This window comes from Pieris napi, chromosome 20, assembly GCF_905475465.1.
Source record: "Pieris napi chromosome 20, ilPieNapi1.2, whole genome shotgun sequence".
Classification (NCBI taxonomy): domain Eukaryota; kingdom Metazoa; phylum Arthropoda; class Insecta; order Lepidoptera; family Pieridae; genus Pieris; species Pieris napi.
Window position 1 is genome coordinate 582,430 of NC_062253.1, and position 19,939 is coordinate 602,368.

The window sequence follows — 19,939 nt, forward strand, 5'->3', positions numbered from 1 at the left end:
ACTGTCTTAGAAATGTTAATAGTGTAGTAGACTGCACGCGTGTTAAAATAGTTAATACCCCAGAAAAAAAAATCAATATGAAGTTAATAGAAATAGAAAATCATTTGATATTCTATTAATGTTCATGGAACTTTCATATAAAACACAATTTAAATCAATATTGCTCATTTCAAGATATACCTAGTTACTGTAGTTTATTATATTTGATTTAGTGTTTTAATATCTACAATCTTATTGCGGGCTGTTGGTAACTTTAGTGCTTTAGTTGCAAGATGGGCTGGGATGACACCATTAGCGTTCCAAGTGCTGCTGAAGAACAATGCAATATTGTTCATTATAAATCAAGATTGAGAACGAGACTATTGTAGAACGGACATTTGAAATGAGAAGAGAATGTTGGAAGAGGTGGATGGCTACCGAATCAAAATATCAACCCTTTTCCTTGCATGAAGGATTACCCGTGGTAGAGGAAGACAATGTTCATATCAAAGATGAGCTTTAAATGATGGGAATGCTATTCATAATGATGGGCTGCCATTATATGTACATTTTCATTAATTTTTATTGTAGTTTAAGTATTATTTACTCTGAGCACATACCTTTATTCATAAAAACTGAATTAATCTAATAGTCTTAATCAAAGAACTGATTTTGTCAAATTTTCTAACAATGTATTTGTAATTAATTAGTGAAATTGTATTAATCTGTAAAACAATAAAATTATTATGTGCTAATGTATCCATATACCTACTTTTAAAGCCTCAAAATTCTTTTAGGGACTTTATTTGGTTACTTAAGGAAAAGCAATGTTCAATTTGAATTACGGTTTTTATTTTAATCAAATAAGCTTTGTTACAGTTATAACCTTGCTTACAAATTTTTAACTGTAACAAATAAAAAGTAAAAATAAATTCTATGACAATAAAATAAACATGAAAACATTTATTTTAAAAACAAAAGCTTGACTGCACACAAAATTAGATGCATATTTTTTCTAATAGAAATACTCATAAATTTGTCTCTTAAATGTAAATATCAAATGTTAAAAAATGAAAACAAAATATAACGTTGTTTAGGAACTAAGACTAAAACATGATTTAATTAAGCTTGTGACAATGGATTATGGACTTTCATCAGAACTCCCATTTAATTTTACGTAGATTCTTAGTACTAAGTATTTCAACGAAAATTACTGGTTTAAACGCTTAAAATTGTATTATAACGTAATGCAACAATTTATTAAATACTTTTTTATTAATAAAATAGTTTGTTATTTTAAATAAAAACATATTATTTTAATGGAAAATTATTTATTAAGTCACACAACGTGTAATGAAGTTGAAACTTTATTTTGTATTAAAAATGCAATGGAATGCTAATTTGCACCACAGAATAAAGCAAAATCTTATTGATGAATGATTAAATGTCACTTAAAACTAGCCTCAACGGATCGACGCTTAAAACACATTCTGGAATAAAGTAGCTTCTTGAGTAGCAATTTGTTCTCGTTGAGGTTTTTAATATGGACCCTAAACACGTCGAGTTACGTCAATAATGCAAAAAAATCGTTTATTTTTCGTTAAAAAAGTTGAACATGATAATTTAATTTTTTTTAAACAGCTCAACTAATATTAGCGAAAGGATGTTAAAAAAATTAATTAATTATTTCTATTGTCTGTAGCAGTGACGTAGATCGTTTTCAAATGTGTGACCTTCAAGTGAATGTTAATAGAAATTTATATCTATTTATTTATAAAAGTTAACCACGTCATATATACGTATAATGCTATATCTACAGCATATGTTAAAAGAAATTATATAATAAAATAACGAGCAAAACAGTAGTTGATAAGTTGTGTTTATTCCGTTATATTCGCGAAGAATTCGAATGAGAGGGGCCTCAAATCCTAGGTTGGTTTTTGCAGACGGAATTTGGAAAATTCTGTTGATTTTGTCACAGCCACAGCCGCCAGCAGCACAGTCACAGCCGGGGATCGATTCTACGACCTCAGGGATGAGAGTCGCACCCTCAAACTAGTAGGCCAACACTGGTCAAAGCTGCAATGCGAGCTAGTTTAGTTATGACGTAGAAGATTATATTATATAGTCAAATAATTTATATCAATTAGGGCTATTAAAAAGGCTCTTTTGAAAGTCAACATTACAAATTTAAAAATATTAAAAAAAGTACTCTAGTTGCGCCTTCCAAAAGGAAGTTTCATATGGAGAAGAATGGGCAAAAAACTCCATACTTACTCTTTTAAAATAGTTTTAATATAATTCTTGTTCTCTAGAATGCTCGAATAAAGTGAGGCCGACTGGGTTTCTTGTCTTGTTCTTTTTATCACTTCGCGTCCATTTAAAGTGTATAAATAGTGTAAATATCTTTTATACTTTATTATAATATTTATTAAGCGTAATCTCTCTTTTACTTGGAATTCCCATCATGTTTATCACACAGTGTTTATACGTTGAGCCAGTTTTTAATAAGGAAAATTTTACTTTTAACCAGTTTAGATATTCGTTGATGTAGACTTAGTATTTTTTATTTATTTATGTAACAACGAATACATATCTAATATTGAATGATATTTAATTTCAAAGTAAATTTTTATTTTTATATTAAGTTGTTGTCGCTATAATCCCGGTAAAAAAATAACACTTCTTCGCATACAAGAGACAATAAACATAAAAGCCTACCAAATTGTTAATAAGCGATCTCTTCCAGGCAACGTTAATCATAATATAACAACAGATTAAGTCAGTACTTAATATAGTGATTGGTGATTAAGATCTGTAATTCAGTTTGTACTCCGAACATGTCTGTAAATAGCCAAGATTTTTACGCTATGCAGTTTAATTAAAGGTTGGAAGTGCATCTGTATACAATGAAGTTATTCTGGAGTAAGTAGCAATATTTTTTAATATAATAGGAGGCAAAATATTATATATTTAAAATCTTCATCATAACTTTCGGCGGTATCGTCATAGGGTTTTTGCGATACCCCTTGGCAAATGTACCTTAGTGCTGTTACTTCTTAGAATGTAGTAATTATAACCTAATTCACCGTATGGTTTCTGGTCAAAAATAAATAAAAACATAATTAAAAGCAATTACTTTAGTCTTCCATTATTATTTAACTATATAGATTTTGTACAGCTTGTTTGATTAAATGTCAGGAGTATCTGTATAGTATATGTAGTGTATGTATGAGCAAGCTGCACTAGATAATTAGTTATCTAGTGCAGCTTGCTCATATATGAGAGGGTGAAATGTAAGAACCTAACAACCCTACGGATCCCTAAGCTCTACAGACGTACCCTAACAAAACTAATAAATAGTGACTATATAAATAAGAACGGAATGTCTGCACCAAGAGACCTAAGGTAACAGATGGGGCCCTTCGGGTAGGATCAAAGGCTCAAGGTAATGGGATTATCTCTAAGCTATCGGGCAGGCTCACCACGATAATTAGGGGCTTAAAGTAGTCTTCGCCACTTCAAGCGAGAAATGAATAAGACAGAGCAATATTCAAATCTGATTTATTGTTATAAAGCAACATCTTAAATACTTATACCTATTCTCACATTCATCATATGTCTTATGAGCTTTTGTGTTTCGCATCTTCAGCTGTTATAATTTAGATCAACCACGTGAGCCGCGTCAGCAGTTGGTCAATGTTCAAATGAAATCTGAACAGATTTAAACTACGTATTAAGTCAATATGCACGATTACTGACAAATGCGTGCACTGACTGGACAGGTCCACTCAATCTGTGTGGTTCTTTCCTTAAAAGACCATTTCAGACTGCAATCTACATGGTCTTCACATGATCTGACCAAGATTATGTCTGGACTTTAAAAGAGACTTTAGTCAGATAGGAAACGTCGAACTCATCTAGTTTAAAAAAAATATGCTTGACGTGTAAAAGTGTTTGTACAAACCTACTTACAGAAAAATAAATAATTTATCATTTATTAGGGAAATAAAATTCTCTGGAATAAGAATGTAATGTAATTTGTACTAAAATTATATGTAATAATTAATAAAGTCTATTAATATGTTTGATTCAGTATTAGCAGTGATCTTATCAGTTGTGTCATGGACGGGTGCAGCTCGCGGCGGAGGCTGTATATGTCCCGCAGTTTTTGACCCCGTGTGTGGGGTCGATCGGACGACATACAGCAACAGTTGTCGGTGAGGGGAGAAACATTTGTTCAATTCTACTTTTTTAATTTAAGGTTAATTTATTTACTCCTTAAATCTAAATATTTTTTTTATTTATTCATTATAATAGCAAATTATTCTGCGCCCTCTTTTTTAAGTGGAATATTATTATAAAAAAGGAGCCTATAAGATGTAACTTAGGCCGTAGCGTTCATAGTGCACAGGCTAATTAAAGTTTTAAATTGGCGCATGGTATATAGTACCGGTGACCCCAGAGCTGGTACTTTCGTCGCTCAGCGAATAAGTATCGCAATACAGCGAAATGCTATTAGCGTTAAAGGTACACTGCCACAGGCACCGAACTTTTTATATTTGTTTTAATTTTCTTTTTATTATTTTTTTAGTTAATTTTATTATTAAAAAAAAAAAAAACAATGGTGCTACAAGCTTCTTAGGTCTGGGCCTCAGATTTCTGTATCTGTTTCATGATCATTTAGTAATCTAATAGGCAAGTAGGTGATCAGCCTTCTGTGCCTGACGCACGCTGTTGATTTTTTGGGTCTAAGGCAAGCCGGTTTCCTCACGATATTTTCCTTCACCATTCGAGCGAATGTTAAATGCGCAAATTGAAAGAAAGTCCATTGGTGCACTGCCGGGGATTGAACCTACGACCTCAGGGTTGAGAGTCGCACGCTGAAGCCACTAGGCTTGCTCTGCATTATATATATTTTTATTATTACTTAAGAAAATAGTGTATATTTAATAAAAAGTTAAAATGACATGTAACATGATTTTTGTATTTCAGTTTGCAATGCGCCAGATTGCGGCTGTCACATAAAGGAGTGTGTTAGTCATAAATTGATAACAAACGATGCTTTAATAAACACTCGATTATATTCAAATAATCAATATATTTTTTTTACTTTCATATATTTTCCGAAAAAATATTATTTTGCTTCTCAACAAATATATTGTAGTCCCAAATACCTTCATCCCTATCTGAATAAGTTATTAAAAGGTTAAGTTAATCATCTCCATGTAAATTGTTGTTTACAATGTATAATATCCTCCGGCGCTGGTGGGTTGTGTTGTTAGTCGGGTTGTAAATTGTTGTTGCTTAGATGGCACGTACATGATAATCTAGAGCTAAAAGATAATTTTGCCTCAGGAATTCACTTGCCAGTCACACGTAGATTTCTTAGATAGGATGCCTAAGAATCCTTAAGTTGCTTGAACGCTTCTTTGAGCTAACACATTTCTTTAGTGTTAAAAAGGCGTAGAAAATAAAATAATCGATCAGAGATTATATCTATAATTTTCCATTTGTTACACTACAGTAGAGTTATTGTGATAAATTGTGCTCACTGCGTAACTACAGGTTGGTGCTGTACATAACACTTCTAAAAAAACAGATTTGATGAAAATTAAATAAGTAAGTCAAGTATGTAGTTTAATTATAAAATTAGATTATTTATCAATTTTATTTACAAATCATTAGTTATAGAAACTTTTTGAAGTGAAAACTTCGTACTACACTTAATTAAAAGTTTATACACTGTATAATGCTTCCTATCTCATTTTCTCCTACGTCCCATTTTAGTTTTTACCAAATTAAAGATTGATATTAAAGATATAAATGAAAATTTAACATTAAAATATATATTTTTTTAAAGAAAAGATCCTACATTTAGATAGAGATAAAGTCTAATTTACATATTTTAATTATAAAAACTTTATTTTTGAAGGTTTCATTTCTACCACGTGTGAATTGGACACATGATGTTTTTTTTTTAATATATAATTTTTTTAAGTGGTTTGGATAATCTTTTAAAAACTTAATTGGAATCTATTTTAAATGTTCGTTTTGAAACACCTTCTTGGAATCAAGCATCGCTTCTTGTTCGCTTTGGCGGATCAGGAATACGCAAGATAACAAGTGTAGCTCTTCCAGCATTTCTCTCATCTGATCACAAATCTAGCAGTCTGGTAGGTAAAATCCTCAGATCTTATTTTACAAACTACGAGATTGCGGATTTAACAGATGCAAGAAACACGTGGCTAGCAACCAACCCAGGCTTGAGTTTGTCTTCTAGCGTCAACTTTCAAAGAAGCTGGGATGATCCTCTTTGCAAATCTGAATTCCAAAAGTTATTAGGTAACATTTCAATAACAAAACGCGCAAGGTTGGTGGCTGTGGGGTCTAGGCAAGCCGGTCATTGGCTTAATGCTTATCCTACGCCAAACACTTTCACCCTTTTAGACCCTGAATCACTTCGCATTGCCATCAGCCTCCGCTTAGGAGTGCCCATATGTACTCCCCATAAGTGTCCCTGTGGTTTTGAAGTAAGTGGCCTTGGACACCATGGCCTACGCCAAAAGAGTGCAGGTAGTTTTTCTCACGTTGCCGCGCTAAACGACATTATACTCCGCTCTCTTGCCTCCGTCAATGTTCCAGCAATTTTGGAGCCAACCTGTGTAGACACATTTGCCCCGTCTCACCTACTTCGGACAAGTAAAAAAGCTGGGGCAGCCGCAGAGCAGGCAGAAAATAATAAACGGCACAAATATAAGAGTCTTTCCTCCAACTTCGATTTTATTCCCTTTGGAGTAGAGACTCTTGGGCCGTGGGGTTCAAGTGCACAGGCGCTAATTAAAGATTTAAGTTGGCGCCTGGTAGATAGTACTGGTGACCCCAGAGCTGGAACTTTCCTGGCTCAACAAATAAGTATCGCAATACAGCGAGGAAATTCTGCCAGCGTTAAAGGTACACTGCCACAGGGACCAAAAGGACCAGAGACATTTTAAAATTTGTTTTGATTTTCATTTTAATTATTTCTATGATTACTTTGTAGGTTAAGAAAATTTTAATTTTTACTGTATACTTAATTAGAAATAAAATTCAAATATATAAAATTCTCGTGTCAAAATGCCGATGGCTCGACCGATTCATGAAATTTTTTATGCATATTCAGTAAGTCTGAAAATCAGACAACATCTACTTTTAGTCCCCCTAAATGTCAAGTGTCCCACCCCTAAATTTACGTATATATACCCTCTACGATCAACCCCTATTTTTTATTATACATAGTAGATAGTAATTTTTATTGAACTAAAGAAATGTTTCCTAGAAATAATATACATACATGGCAAAACGACGTTTGCCGGGTCAGCAAATCTATATTAATATTTTAAAAGGAAAGATTTGTAGAAGGAAGGATTGTAAAAAATTAACTCAGAAACAAAGGGACGAATTCCAAAAGTTCTTCCATTCATCTATATCAAAATAATACATGTCAGTGGGAGTAAGATAAATAACAGGCCGCTAGTTCCTTTTTAATTTTCTAAGAGTGTAAAAAAGTAAAATATTTTTGAAACAAATAAAATAAGTATTCACAAATTGAAAAGCCTACGTTGAACGTAATTGTTTAACGGTAATACGGATAATAAGTCAAAGAATTCCGTACCTCATTGTCTATGTAATCATTTTGATGATATTATGATGATTGATATTCCAAAACTTGTCTTTTCAGCATGACGAAATAACAAGACTATCCTTTATAAATCCAAATGAGTTTCTTTGTTTTAAAATGCTAATTTATTAGATAATTAATTATAGATGTGACCTTATTTTTTAATATATTTGAGAAAAAAATTAAGTCTAATAACTCTTTTGTAGAATCCTTCATGGACAATTATAATAATTAAACTATAGATCTATTGTACTCGTTTAATTAAAATTCTATAATACCATAAAATATTTCCCTGTAAAACCGTTAATAATATTAACATATGACTTACTTAATGCCTATAATGGAACTACTTGCAGCGAAAAATTTTTTTTTTTCGGTTTACAATGAATATAAAGGAATGGAATTGACCCTATTTATGTACACACACACACACATTATATGTGTAATATATTGCACTATCCTCACATTTTTTCATTTAAAAGTTTTTGTATTTGAATACTCTGTAGTGGTAGTATAATATGTTTAATATTTTTGACATTCCACAAAAGATATCAATATCTCAATCGCCATTCTTTGAAAAGTTTCTCTGTTACCTTTCTGATTTCGATTTTATTGATCACGAAACTTGTGGGCAGATTCCATAATTTTTAATGTTTAAAAAGATGACAATGGTATCTCATTAATAAAATTTATTTTTAAAGATTTAAGTCGGCACCTGGTACCGGTACCGGTGACCCCAAAGCTGGTCCTTTCCTCGCTAAAAACGAATAAGTATCGCAATACAGTGAGGAAATGTTGCCGGTAGGTTCAATTAATTTAAATTATCTATTTATTAATTTTTGATTATTATTATTGTTATTACTTAAGTTTAAAAAATTGTAAATACTGTATATATTTGTGTGTTGGAATTAAAAATTATTTACTTCCTGAAATGTATTTTAATTATAATATTATATCCATGTTAATATTAATTACTATTTTGTATTGGCCTTGAAGAAAACGATTATAAGGCGACATTAATTTGTTTCTGTTACACTTCAATTCAAGTTGTGGCAAATTTCAAAATGAAGGTACTTCTGTGTAAGTATAGATTTGGTAGTTTATTTTAAAATCAATGAATAAATTAAAATTATGAAACTTAAAAAGCAAATTTTTAATATGAAACCTGAATTGAATTAAGATCTTTATGTCGTACCTGTTTGATTATGGGCAAAATGTGGTAAAAATAAAAAAAATAAACATATTTTATTATAAATGCATCAGTGAAAAAATCCGATAAAACGTGGGAAAGTCCTAACCTAAACCATTTTTAAAATTCCAGATATCACAGTTTTTTCGCTAATTGCGTTGTCTATCGCTGCACCACCAGGATCCCCCCTTCTATTGGTAGTAAAGAGGTAAATGAAGCTGTTAAGCCAAAAGAAGCAGAAGCTAATGCAGCAGCAGAAGCTAATGCGGCAAACGATGCAAATGCAGCAAACGAAGCGAATGCGGTAAACGAAGCAAATGCAGCCAACGAAGCAAATGCGGCTGATCCGGAATCAGCAAAGAAACCAAGGCATGGAAATCGAAACACCAATCCAAAGAAGAGGCAGGACAGGAAGAAGCACTGGAGTAATCGCAAAATACATAGTTGATTTAATCGCTAAATATTAATTAATCTAAATGTCTGATTATAATGTTCATGAATAAATTAATAATAAAATAACAAACATATTATTTTAATGGAAAATGATTTATTTAATGTCACAGCGTGTATTGAAGTTGAAACATTTTTTGTATTTAAAACGCAATGGAATGCACCACAGAATAAAGCAAAACCTTAATGATCACTGATCAAATATCACTTAAAACTAGCCTCAACGGATCGACACTTAAAACACATTCTGGAATAAAGTAGCTACTGGAGTAGCAATTTGTTCTCAAATGTAGTCTCAGGTGATTTTGTTCTGATTGATGTTTTTTTTAATATGGACCCTTAACACGTCAAGTTACGTTAATAATGTAGGAAATCGATTTTTTCTGTTAAAGAAGTTGACGTATAATATATGATAAATGTTTTTTTTTATCATGGAGCATGAGCATGGAAATGGAAATGGAAATGGATCATGGAGCTTATCTTGTGTAATTCCCACACATTATATTTTCATATGATTAATTTTCACAGATATAAAATTAATATTATAATTTATATGTATTTATTGATTAAATTTAACCACATCATACGCAATGCTATATCTACACTATATCTATGAAAATACAATAAATTTACTAGCAAAACAGGGTTCATGTTATTGTTCTGTATTTGACAATTTAACAATTTGTATATGAACGTAACACCGGCTATATTATATAGATCGTATCACAGAATTAATAATTTTTGATTTATGCCAGTGGACAAACGTTTGACTCGTTTGCTTTGCTTCGGCAGGCTCGGGAAGGCTGAAACCTTAAATAAAAATCATCTGTCAGACGTATTGGATGAAAAGAGAAGTCTTATTTCAACTGAATTTTGATTTGAGCTATGATTGTTACGGCCCCGGTAAACAGGGTAACATCATTCCTGTGCATAAATGCGAACCTTTGTGTGACACTCACTGAGAGATGTAATTAAATACTGTTACCGTTAATGTATGCGCTACTTGTCGACACATACGTTGCAAAAGCGGTAAAAATTATGTACCGATATTTTTTTTTAATTTATATAACTAACTAAATGTAATGAAATGAACTTCTGCGCACGCACTGTAATCATAAAAACAGGCAACGTTAATCATGAAAATATTACAACAGATTGTCAGGACTAAATATAGAGATTGGTGATTATGATCTGTAATCTAGTTTGTACTCCGAGTAGACAAAAATTATGCTATACAGTATATATATGTATACAATGAACTTATTCTGGAGTAAGTAGAAAATTTTTGATTACTCCGTAATAACTTTTGGCGTTTAGCATCATAGTAGAGTTTTTGCGATAGCCATTGGAAATAAATGATCCTAGTTTTATTGTGTAAAAAGTAACTAAGTAATGTTACTTCTTACAGTGTAGTAAAGAACCTAATTTACCTAAAAACATTATAAATCAGTGCCGCTACAACAATTTAGGTCTGGGCCTCAGATTTCTGTATATGTTTTATGTTATTGTTCATATAATAGGCAGTCGGTGATCAGCTTTCTGCTTCCAAACGATGTTTTGCTTCACCGTTCGAGCGAATGTTAAATGCGCATATAGAAAGAAAGCCCATTGGTGCATATCCGGGGATCGAACCTACGACCTTAGGGATGAAAGTCGCATGCTGAAGGCACTAGGCTAACACTGTTCTGCTCAACAATTTGCCCAAAAGGTAAATATAAAAAGGTTGGTTTTCTGATCAAAAATAAATAATAAACGACATTAAAGGTAATTAAGTCTTCTATTATTCTTTAACTATATACGAGTAGATTTAAACTTATTATATCGACGTAGGAAAGCATATTTGCTGTAAGTAGACAAAATACCTACAGTGACTTTATACTGCCATTAGTATCAGAAAAAAAAACGCATCGAATGTCCCGGGGCCTATGTCTCTACGATGAAAAAAAAATTACATACGCGGTTGAAAACGCCTGTACTTATATTTATTTTAGTTAGATTAAATGCTGTATGTAGACCAAAATCCAGTCATTTTAGACAATTTGTACTTACAGCAAAAGAAAAACTGCATTTTTTTCTATACAAATACTTCTTCCCATTTAAAAACTTAACGCTACTTACAGCATTTCTGCGGCGTGTGATTTTTACATTCGTTTACTTACAGCAAGCTTAGGGAACCTACAGTTTTAGTTTTTTTTTACCATTTTACTTTTATTTACGACATTTTATTTCAACCAAACATTACATTACCAAATGACCCACTGCATTTCTAGATCTAATCATAATTATAAACTAATCTTACATCTTGAATTGCAATTGAAAGTACCCTAATACTAAATTTACTGCATACAGCATATTTACCGCCTGTAAATTGATAATATTTCCGCGCGTACATTTTTCTTCCTTAGTTACAGCGTTTTAAAGGTTTGTGATTTAAAAAACTGTATGCTGTAACTAGCCAAACACGTACCCCGTGTGTGTGGTCGATCGGACGATGTATGCAGCAACAGTTGTCGGTGAGAGGAAAACATTTTCTCCCCAAAAATATTATTTTGTTTCTCAACAAATATATTTATTTCTTCCACATCATTATTATATCTCTAAAGTTATTACTAATGCTATAGAACGACATATTAATTATACTCACACCGATTAACCTGCATGAAAAAAAATTTGAGAGGTGTCAAGGGACACCCGGATGGAACAAAGTTCCTTTCGATTAATTAGTGAAGGAATTGTAATAAAATTTTCTTTTCTTAAGTTGTAATAATATTTTTTTATTATTAACAAATATAATGTAATATAAACTATCAATAGGTTCAGTTTTAGTTATAATTGGCTTGTGGAAAATGAAGTAGGAACCATATGTTTGGGATTCTATATTATTTAAATGTCTTGAAAAAACTGCATCAATAGTAGTATTATATTTTGTTGTTGATTCTGCTGGATTATTGTTTATTCTTAAATCAAATTCTTCATCTAGAAACTGTAGCAATGGTTTTGATTTTTCCTTATTGAAGTTGATGTTAAAATCACCGGCTAAAATGAGTGGAAGTTTATATAAATTTTTGTTGTAACTGCTAGAGTAATCTTTAGAATACTCTAGCAGTGCTCGATGAATGAACTCCTGAATATCTATTAATTTGTTATTTGATGAGACGTATATGACCGCCATGATTAAGGTAACTTCGTTTTCCATTACACACTTAATCTGCAACACTTGTACGTCTTACGTGCAAGTCCTGAATATTGTTCATAATGACCGACATATTTGGTGTTAGAAGATTGGTCGTATCATTTGTGTTGTGATGTATCGCAACTCCACCTGACCGAACAAAATCACATTTAAAGTGGGTTACACAATTAAAATTCGGTATATCACATTCTTCTCGATTGTCCAACCATGTCTCTAATAATAACAAAATGTTAGTTTTTTCTGTAACAGAGTCGATTAATTCAACTGAATATTTACGAAGGCTTTGGATGTTGAGCGTACACAATGAAATGCCTTTATATCTAGTAATGAAATCAATGACAGATTTTGCCTTCGTTTCAAGCTAATTTAATGACAATCTCTGAAAAAACTTTTGTTAATTTTTGCTATGGCTTTTTGTTGTAAAATTTTAATAAACACTTGATCATGTAATTATTATTAGAGTGCCTAAAATTATTATTTTGTATTAATTTATTGTGTTTCATTTTGACAACAAATCTGAAGATAGATACATCTATTGACGAAAAAAACTATTTTTACGTAAAAGTCCGTTCCAACATAGAGATGTCGCTAGCTCCGTCCTCTCAACTTTTCTTTCGCAACGCGCGATAAGGAACTTCGTTCCAATATATTTATAAAAACTAAATCTTATAACTAATTTTGTAGTCCCTATTCCCTCCATCACTATCTGAATAGGTTACTTAAAGGTTAAGCGAATCAACTCCATGTAAATTGTTGTTTCAATGTATTATGTTAAATGGTTGTTGCTTAGATGGCAGAGCCACGATATTCTTGCAAGCATCGTGCCCGACCTCCCCCAGCTTTATAAACAGGGTGAATTGGCCGATGTGAAAGGCCCTTGCTGTGCCAAGGTCCATTCCACATCATTCGTGGCCGTAGAGGACCGTGATACTAACGGCTGATCGCGTGGCTGGATGCGGACAAGGCTACGCTGTTACCGTGTCCTGCCCCGGGCGATTGCTGGTGGCGCCGTGGGGTTTTAGTGGGTATGCACTGTTGTGCGAGTCCCACATAACCCTTCCCCCCAAGGTCAACCGTGCCGCGGGAGGGTATGCTTAACGCATTTCCCCACGAAAAAAAAAAAAAAAAAAAAAGCCACGATATTCTTGAGCTAAAAGATAATTTTGCCTCAGGAGTTCACTTGTATCAGTCACACGTAAATTTCTTTGATAGGATGCGTAAGAATCCATAAGTTGCTTGAAAAATAAAATAATCTGTCAGAGAAACCATTATAACTATAATTTTAAATTTGTTACACTGCAGTAGAGTTATTGTAATAAATTGTTCATGCACAGAAAAACAATGCAGAATTCATAAGTTTGCTTTCTTCAGATGTTATTTTTAACAACACAATGCAGCAGTTTCAAAATACATTTTCTTTTAAATGTAACAAGGCATTTTCAGACATACAAGAATTTTGCATTCATAAAGAACATTTTAAGATATATGAACTATAATATACATAAACTGCGATAACTGAAAATAGAGGAACCGTTTAATTAAGTAAAATGATAATGATAAAACTTATAATATTATTGCTAACATTGGAGTGGTAATAAAATAAATTTATTCACTAAAAGATGAAAAGGATTCGCAAGTATAATCGAAATATTGTATCGTCAGGGTGACGCGTGTCTCAGCGAGATAAGGCTGGCTCCAAATTCCATCGAATGACCTTCAGCTGTCGTTAGGTATTTGATATTAAAAAGTAATTTCACTCTTTAATTGTTAATTTTCTCGTTTTAAAAACTAATTATCTTATGGAAAATTGTTTTGTATTGAGTTTAGGTTAAACTTAGTATAATGCACGGCCCCAAAAACTAATTATTTGATAACAAATTCTATTTATTACGGCTTAAAGAAAATTACATGAAAGGCTTTTTGCGCTTTTTTCGCATTTGGGCGCCCAACGTCAGAAACACAACTGTATTTATAAATATCACCAGAACTATTTGGCCATGATTTGGTGGTCTCTATTGAGACTGTCATTAAAGTTTTTGGGTAAAATTATATTCGGAGGTCTGACACAACTGATATATCATAATATCAGACGTACTAGACCTTTCCAAAGGCATGGAGCTGTCCAATCACCGCTTACTGTGAAGGCTACAAATAAAAAGAATCCTAGAAAATCGGACTGCCGTAATATCCCACAGGACTTAAACCTGAGATCCTGTAGTCGAGTATGAAAAACCACTAGACGAATTGGTCTAATGCACGACTTTCCTGAACATCTTCTTTAAAAATCGCAGACATCATAGTACATTAAAAATTATTAAAACATATTTATACATTTTTAAGCTATTGGAAGGTCAGCGCTTTCCAACGGAATCTAAGAAGCTCTAGTTTTGTCGTGAAAATCCAAAGAATTTATAGTGTTATTTTTCTCAGCATTTTTTTTATTATATTTAATTGAATTGCAAGGCAAGAGCTCAGTTACTAATATCCATTTTAAGTTCTTCGTGCTACAGCGGTACAGATGATATGTTTTTTGATTGAATTTTACAATATTACTTCCACACTGCAACTGAGAGACTCCTAGGATAAAGTCCTGATTACATAATTAAAGTACGCAAATAATTTATGTAAACATAAATAACTTAACCTAATACGTATAATGTTATGATAATGATATAATGATATTAACAAAACCTTTAAAAAAGAACTAAACACAAATAATATTTTTGTTTATTCACGATTTTAGTACTTAAATGATATAAAGAAGGAGAGTTTAAGTTATGCATGTACGTACCACTGAGGTGATATATTTGGTGAAAATAAATTAATTTAATTATGCAGAACATTGACTAGGTAGCAGAAACGTGTATCCTATATTATATTGTATTCATAACTGGTGTTACGAATACAATATAAGAGACAGGGAACGCTAGTTCATTTATGCATTTATGTAGATAAAGATATTACCAAGCTTAGTCCAGTCTCTAGAAATAGATATTATTATTGAACAAGTAATTATAGAATGCTCCTGGACAATATGAACATCTCAAAGGAGGAAATAGATGCTCTGTAAATGTGGTGGATGTGGTTTAGGATTCCCTGGACAGCTAAGTAAACAAACGTGTCTAACGGGTAACGGGTAAACTCGTATTTCGACACTTTGCTACCAATGGATCCTGAGTAGATGTGGAGGAAATTATAGATAATTGCGTCATAATAGTAATACTATTTTTTTAATTCATGTGTGATAAAAAGAAATTGGCAAACGAGTGCGAATACGTTCGTTTATCTGCAAAGACTTATTTCAGTATTACTCATACATAGGTATGGCGGAATCTTTGAAACATATTTATGTTAAACTCAACATAACTATTTAGTCTCTTCAAGTATATATATGTTATGGCGTCCCGCTTGCATACTCCGGACTTTGTCTTCGAGATAATACTGCAGAAAATACAAAATCTAAGAATACAGGAAAATAAACGCATTTAATGATATTGACTATAATATATTGTCGGAAATTAAAACGCCTGACTGCAGCAATCAGAGCTGGATAATTTAAAGCAACTTTACAAATCTATCATTTGGTGGTACCATGTAGAAGTATCTCAAGAACTGCACTACTACAACACAGAATTTGGATCATTATGTTTAGATGGATATTTATCCAATCAACTTCAAGTCATAAAAAAAGTCAATAAACATATTTTATAACGAGAAACTGAATTTAAATTATCAATTTATTTAACAATAAAAAATTAATTAGTTCTACGTATTATCAGCCCATTAGGTATTTTTTCCTAAGTATTAAACTTCGTGTATTATTTATTTAAATTAACAATTACTCATATCATTTTAATGACGTAAAACATAATTAAAAATTTCAATTTTCTTTAAAGCAATTTATTTTTACACGCTTTATATTAGCTTCACGTGTATGTATGTAACCGACTCCTTCGGACTCGATTTTGACCCACTTTAAACGGACAGATTTTATTCAAATTTTGCGCACCTGTCAAAGATCGATGACAATGCAATAATCCGAAAAAAAATTAACTAAAAAATAAAAAATAAATAATATGTAGTTTAAAAAAACTAACGCTAAACACGCTTTTAAAGCACATCAAACTAAAAAGTGAGAAATAATTCCTAATTTAGGCTGAAAATGGTAATGAACAAAAAATACTGGTATTATTGTGAAAAAGCGTGGGGCGCTCTGCCCTGCGATTCTGTAACTCACTTTTCGAACTCACACAGCGGTTTTCGCATCGGCGGTCGCTCTGAAATCAGTCGTGAAGCAGTCATTTTATGATTTGGCATTCTAATAAACAATAAACTACAAGCTCCCACCTTTTCAGAATCGCAGGGCTGTGCCATATTTTTCGTCTATACTACTCTACTTCACGCTCTTACCCGACAGTGAGCTCCGGAATGATTATTTCCCTGATTAACAATAATTGTTTGTAATGTATATCCCTAAACGAACAATGATATAATGATCGTAATATTTTGTTTACGTAAACTTTAACTAATTAGATAAAATTTTGCATCTGTGTGAATTGCTGCCATTAATATTATATGAGACTTCTCAAGAGGTATTGTAGACGTCTCGAGTCCATACATATCGAGAAACAATATGGTTTAGATAAAATCGTTAGGTAAAAATGAAGGAGGCGTTGGGGCGAGTTGGCTTCGCGCCAGAAAATCGGCTAATTGGACACGTCACTGATTCTTCGACATCTCAATCTTTATTCGTATCGTATCTTTGGCTGAATATAAATTGGATCTCTATAATCTATATTAATATTTTAAGAGGAAAGATTTGTAGAAAGAAAGATTGTAACAATTTAACTCAGAAACGAAGGGACGAATTCCAAAAACGCTTCCATTCATATATATCAAAAAAATACGTGTTTGTGGGATATAAATAAATAACAGGCCAAATATTTTTGAACCAAATAAAATAAGTATTCACTAATTGAAAACTTAGGGCCTGCGTTGAACGTTTAACGGTATACGGATAAAAAGTCATAGATTTCCGTATTTCATTGTCTTATGTAGTGGTAGTCGAATTCCTGTATTCCAACATATAATATGTTTGATAGTTTACACATTTCACAAAAGACAAATAGCTCAATCGCCATCCTTTGTGAAGTTTCTCTGTTTCCTTTTTAATTCAATTTGATTTAATCACGAAATTTGGGAACATATTCAATCATTTTGAAGCAACGATAAATTCTCACGTTCTGTAACATTAACAGAAGATGACAATGGTATCTCATAAATATATTTTTTTAAGATTTTAGTCGGCACCTACCTTTGGAGTATTGGGCCGTGAGGTTGAAGTGCACAGGCGCTAATTAAAGATTTCAGCTGGCGCCTGGGGTAGGTAGTACCGGTGACCCCAGAGCTGGCTACAGCGAGGAAATGTTGCCGGTAGGTACAATTATTTTAAATTATCTATTTACTAGCCGTTTCGCGCCCGCTTTGCTGGACGAATTAAAATAAATTTTATGTTTCATTATTTTATTTTTTTTCATATTTTTATTATTCTTCTTTTTAACTTCCCGCTATAAAATTGAAAATTTTCGAAAATCGAGTTTTTAACAGATGTTGACGTTTTGAGGTTCTAGGAAGCCTCTTTTGTTTTTATTAGCGGGAAAAATTTTCATGAAAGTAATACAGAAATAAAAAAATAAAGGAACGTTGGAAAAATCTAGGAAAAATTTCGCATCGAATGGTGGTAGTTTCATGTCGATACGATCAGTGGTTTAAGCGTGAAAGAGCCTCAAACGAACACCATTTTCTTTTTATATATATAGATTAATTTTTGATTATTAGTATTGTTATTACTTAATTAAAAAAATTTTGTAAATTCTGAATATTTGTGTATTGGAATTAATAATTAATTACGTCCTAAAACGTATTAGTATTTTAATTATATATACATGTTAATATTAATAACTATTTTGCACTGGCCTTGAAGAAAACGAATATAAGGCGACATTAATTTGTTTATATTACACTTCAATTCAAGTTGTGACAACTGTTGTGGCAAGTTTCAAAATGAAGATTCTTCTGTGTGAGTATACATACTGCATTTTTGGTAGTTTATTTTCTAATCAATTATTAAATAAAATTATGAAACTTAAAAAGCAACTTTTTAATATGAAATCTAAATTGATTACGATCTTTATGTCGCCCCTATTTGATTATTGGCAGAATGTGGTAAAAATATATTTTTTTTGACGTGATAACGTCTTTAAAATCGTTTTAGTCGGGTGACATGTTCAGAAACTTGTGTCACACCAAAACCTCACGAGCGCGATCGCAGGTATAACGAGAGAGAGACGGACCGATCTCCCGTCTCATCTCGAGCGCTGCCAGTCATTCCGTGAATGTATGAAGAAAAATGTATATCATAGTCGAATAAGTAAACTTGTCATTTTACACCCGAAATTTATCATCAAAAGTGTGAATAAAACGATAGATGTAATTTAAAATTTGAAAATTTTTTTATCTTCATTAATTCCTTACTTCCCAAAAACTTATATCACCAATAAGACGTTATCACGTAAACATCTCGATCGTAAACCTACTTTACAAACAACCAAAATTTTTTTTTATAAATGAAGCAGTGAAAAATCCGATGAAACGTGAGAAAGTCCTAACATAAATTTTTTTTTTTAAATTCCAGGTATCACAATTTTTTCGCTAATTGCGTTGTCTATCGCTGAACGACCCTATTGGTGCAACGAAGAGTCGAAAACAAAAGAAGCAGAAGGAATTCATGTGGAACCGTTAGAAGCAAATACGTCAAACGAAGCAAATGATAATGATGAGAAACCAGCAGAAGCTAATGACCTAGAAACCCTTGCTAAAGGGGTTTGGCCGCACAGGCATCCTAAGCGACGCGGAGCAAATGAGGCGAACGAAGCTAATGAGGCAAACGCAGCAAATGCGGCAAACGAAGCAAATTCCGCCAACGAAGCAAATGCGGCTGATCCGGAACCATCAAGGAAAAAAAGGAAGGGGAGGCATGGAAAATGAAACACCAATTCGAAGAAGAGGCAGGGCAGGAAGAAGAACTGGCATAATCACTAATTATTTGATTTCATCACTAAAGATAAATTAATCTAAATGTCTAATTGTAATGTTCGTGAATAAATTAATAGCACAGATATTGTTTGCAATCTTTATTATGTCAAATTTATATAAATATGTAACCATTTAATACCCCAAAATACCTACCAAGTAATATATTGACTTTAACTTTAGTTCTTTTTTCCTTTTCCCTATTCAGAGAATTGGTGTTTTGTTCCTTATAATTAATCCGAGTCGATGTCAGATGTTTTGACTAGTGTTAATTTGTGGTTCTAAAGTTAATTTCGATCTTTAATTATATTAACCTCGCAGAGACTTGGTTGGTTGGTTTTTTATAAGATGACATTTACTGTAATTTAATGCCAAT

The 19,939-nt window shown here is 32.3% G+C and overlaps 2 protein-coding genes and 2 long non-coding RNA genes across 6 annotated transcripts in view; 3 read left to right on the top strand and 1 right to left on the bottom strand.

Annotated features, from left to right (window-relative positions):
• LOC125059999 (inactive dipeptidyl peptidase 10) overlaps positions 1 to 19,939 on the bottom strand; it is a 348,882-nt gene that overhangs the window by 153,290 nt on the left and 175,653 nt on the right. The window lies entirely within an intron of this gene.
• LOC125060007 lies at positions 2,776 to 5,610 on the top strand. The gene is made up of 3 exons (XR_007118766.1): positions 2,776 to 2,904; positions 4,076 to 4,199; positions 4,975 to 5,610. It is a non-coding gene; the product is annotated as an uncharacterized LOC125060007 (long non-coding RNA).
• On the top strand, positions 8,532 to 9,180 carry LOC125060014. Its single transcript, XR_007118773.1, has 2 exons — positions 8,532 to 8,719; positions 8,961 to 9,180. It is a non-coding gene; the product is annotated as an uncharacterized LOC125060014 (long non-coding RNA).
• The window catches only part of LOC125060002 (extracellular matrix-binding protein EbhB-like), a 51,680-nt gene continuing 50,220 nt past the window's right edge, over positions 18,480 to 19,939 (top strand). The window contains exon 1 of the mRNA XM_047664743.1: positions 18,480 to 18,550. Coding sequence (XP_047520699.1) covers positions 18,535 to 18,550 — 16 coding nt within the window. The 5' untranslated portion in view covers positions 18,480 to 18,534. The remainder of the gene's footprint in view (positions 18,551 to 19,939) is intronic.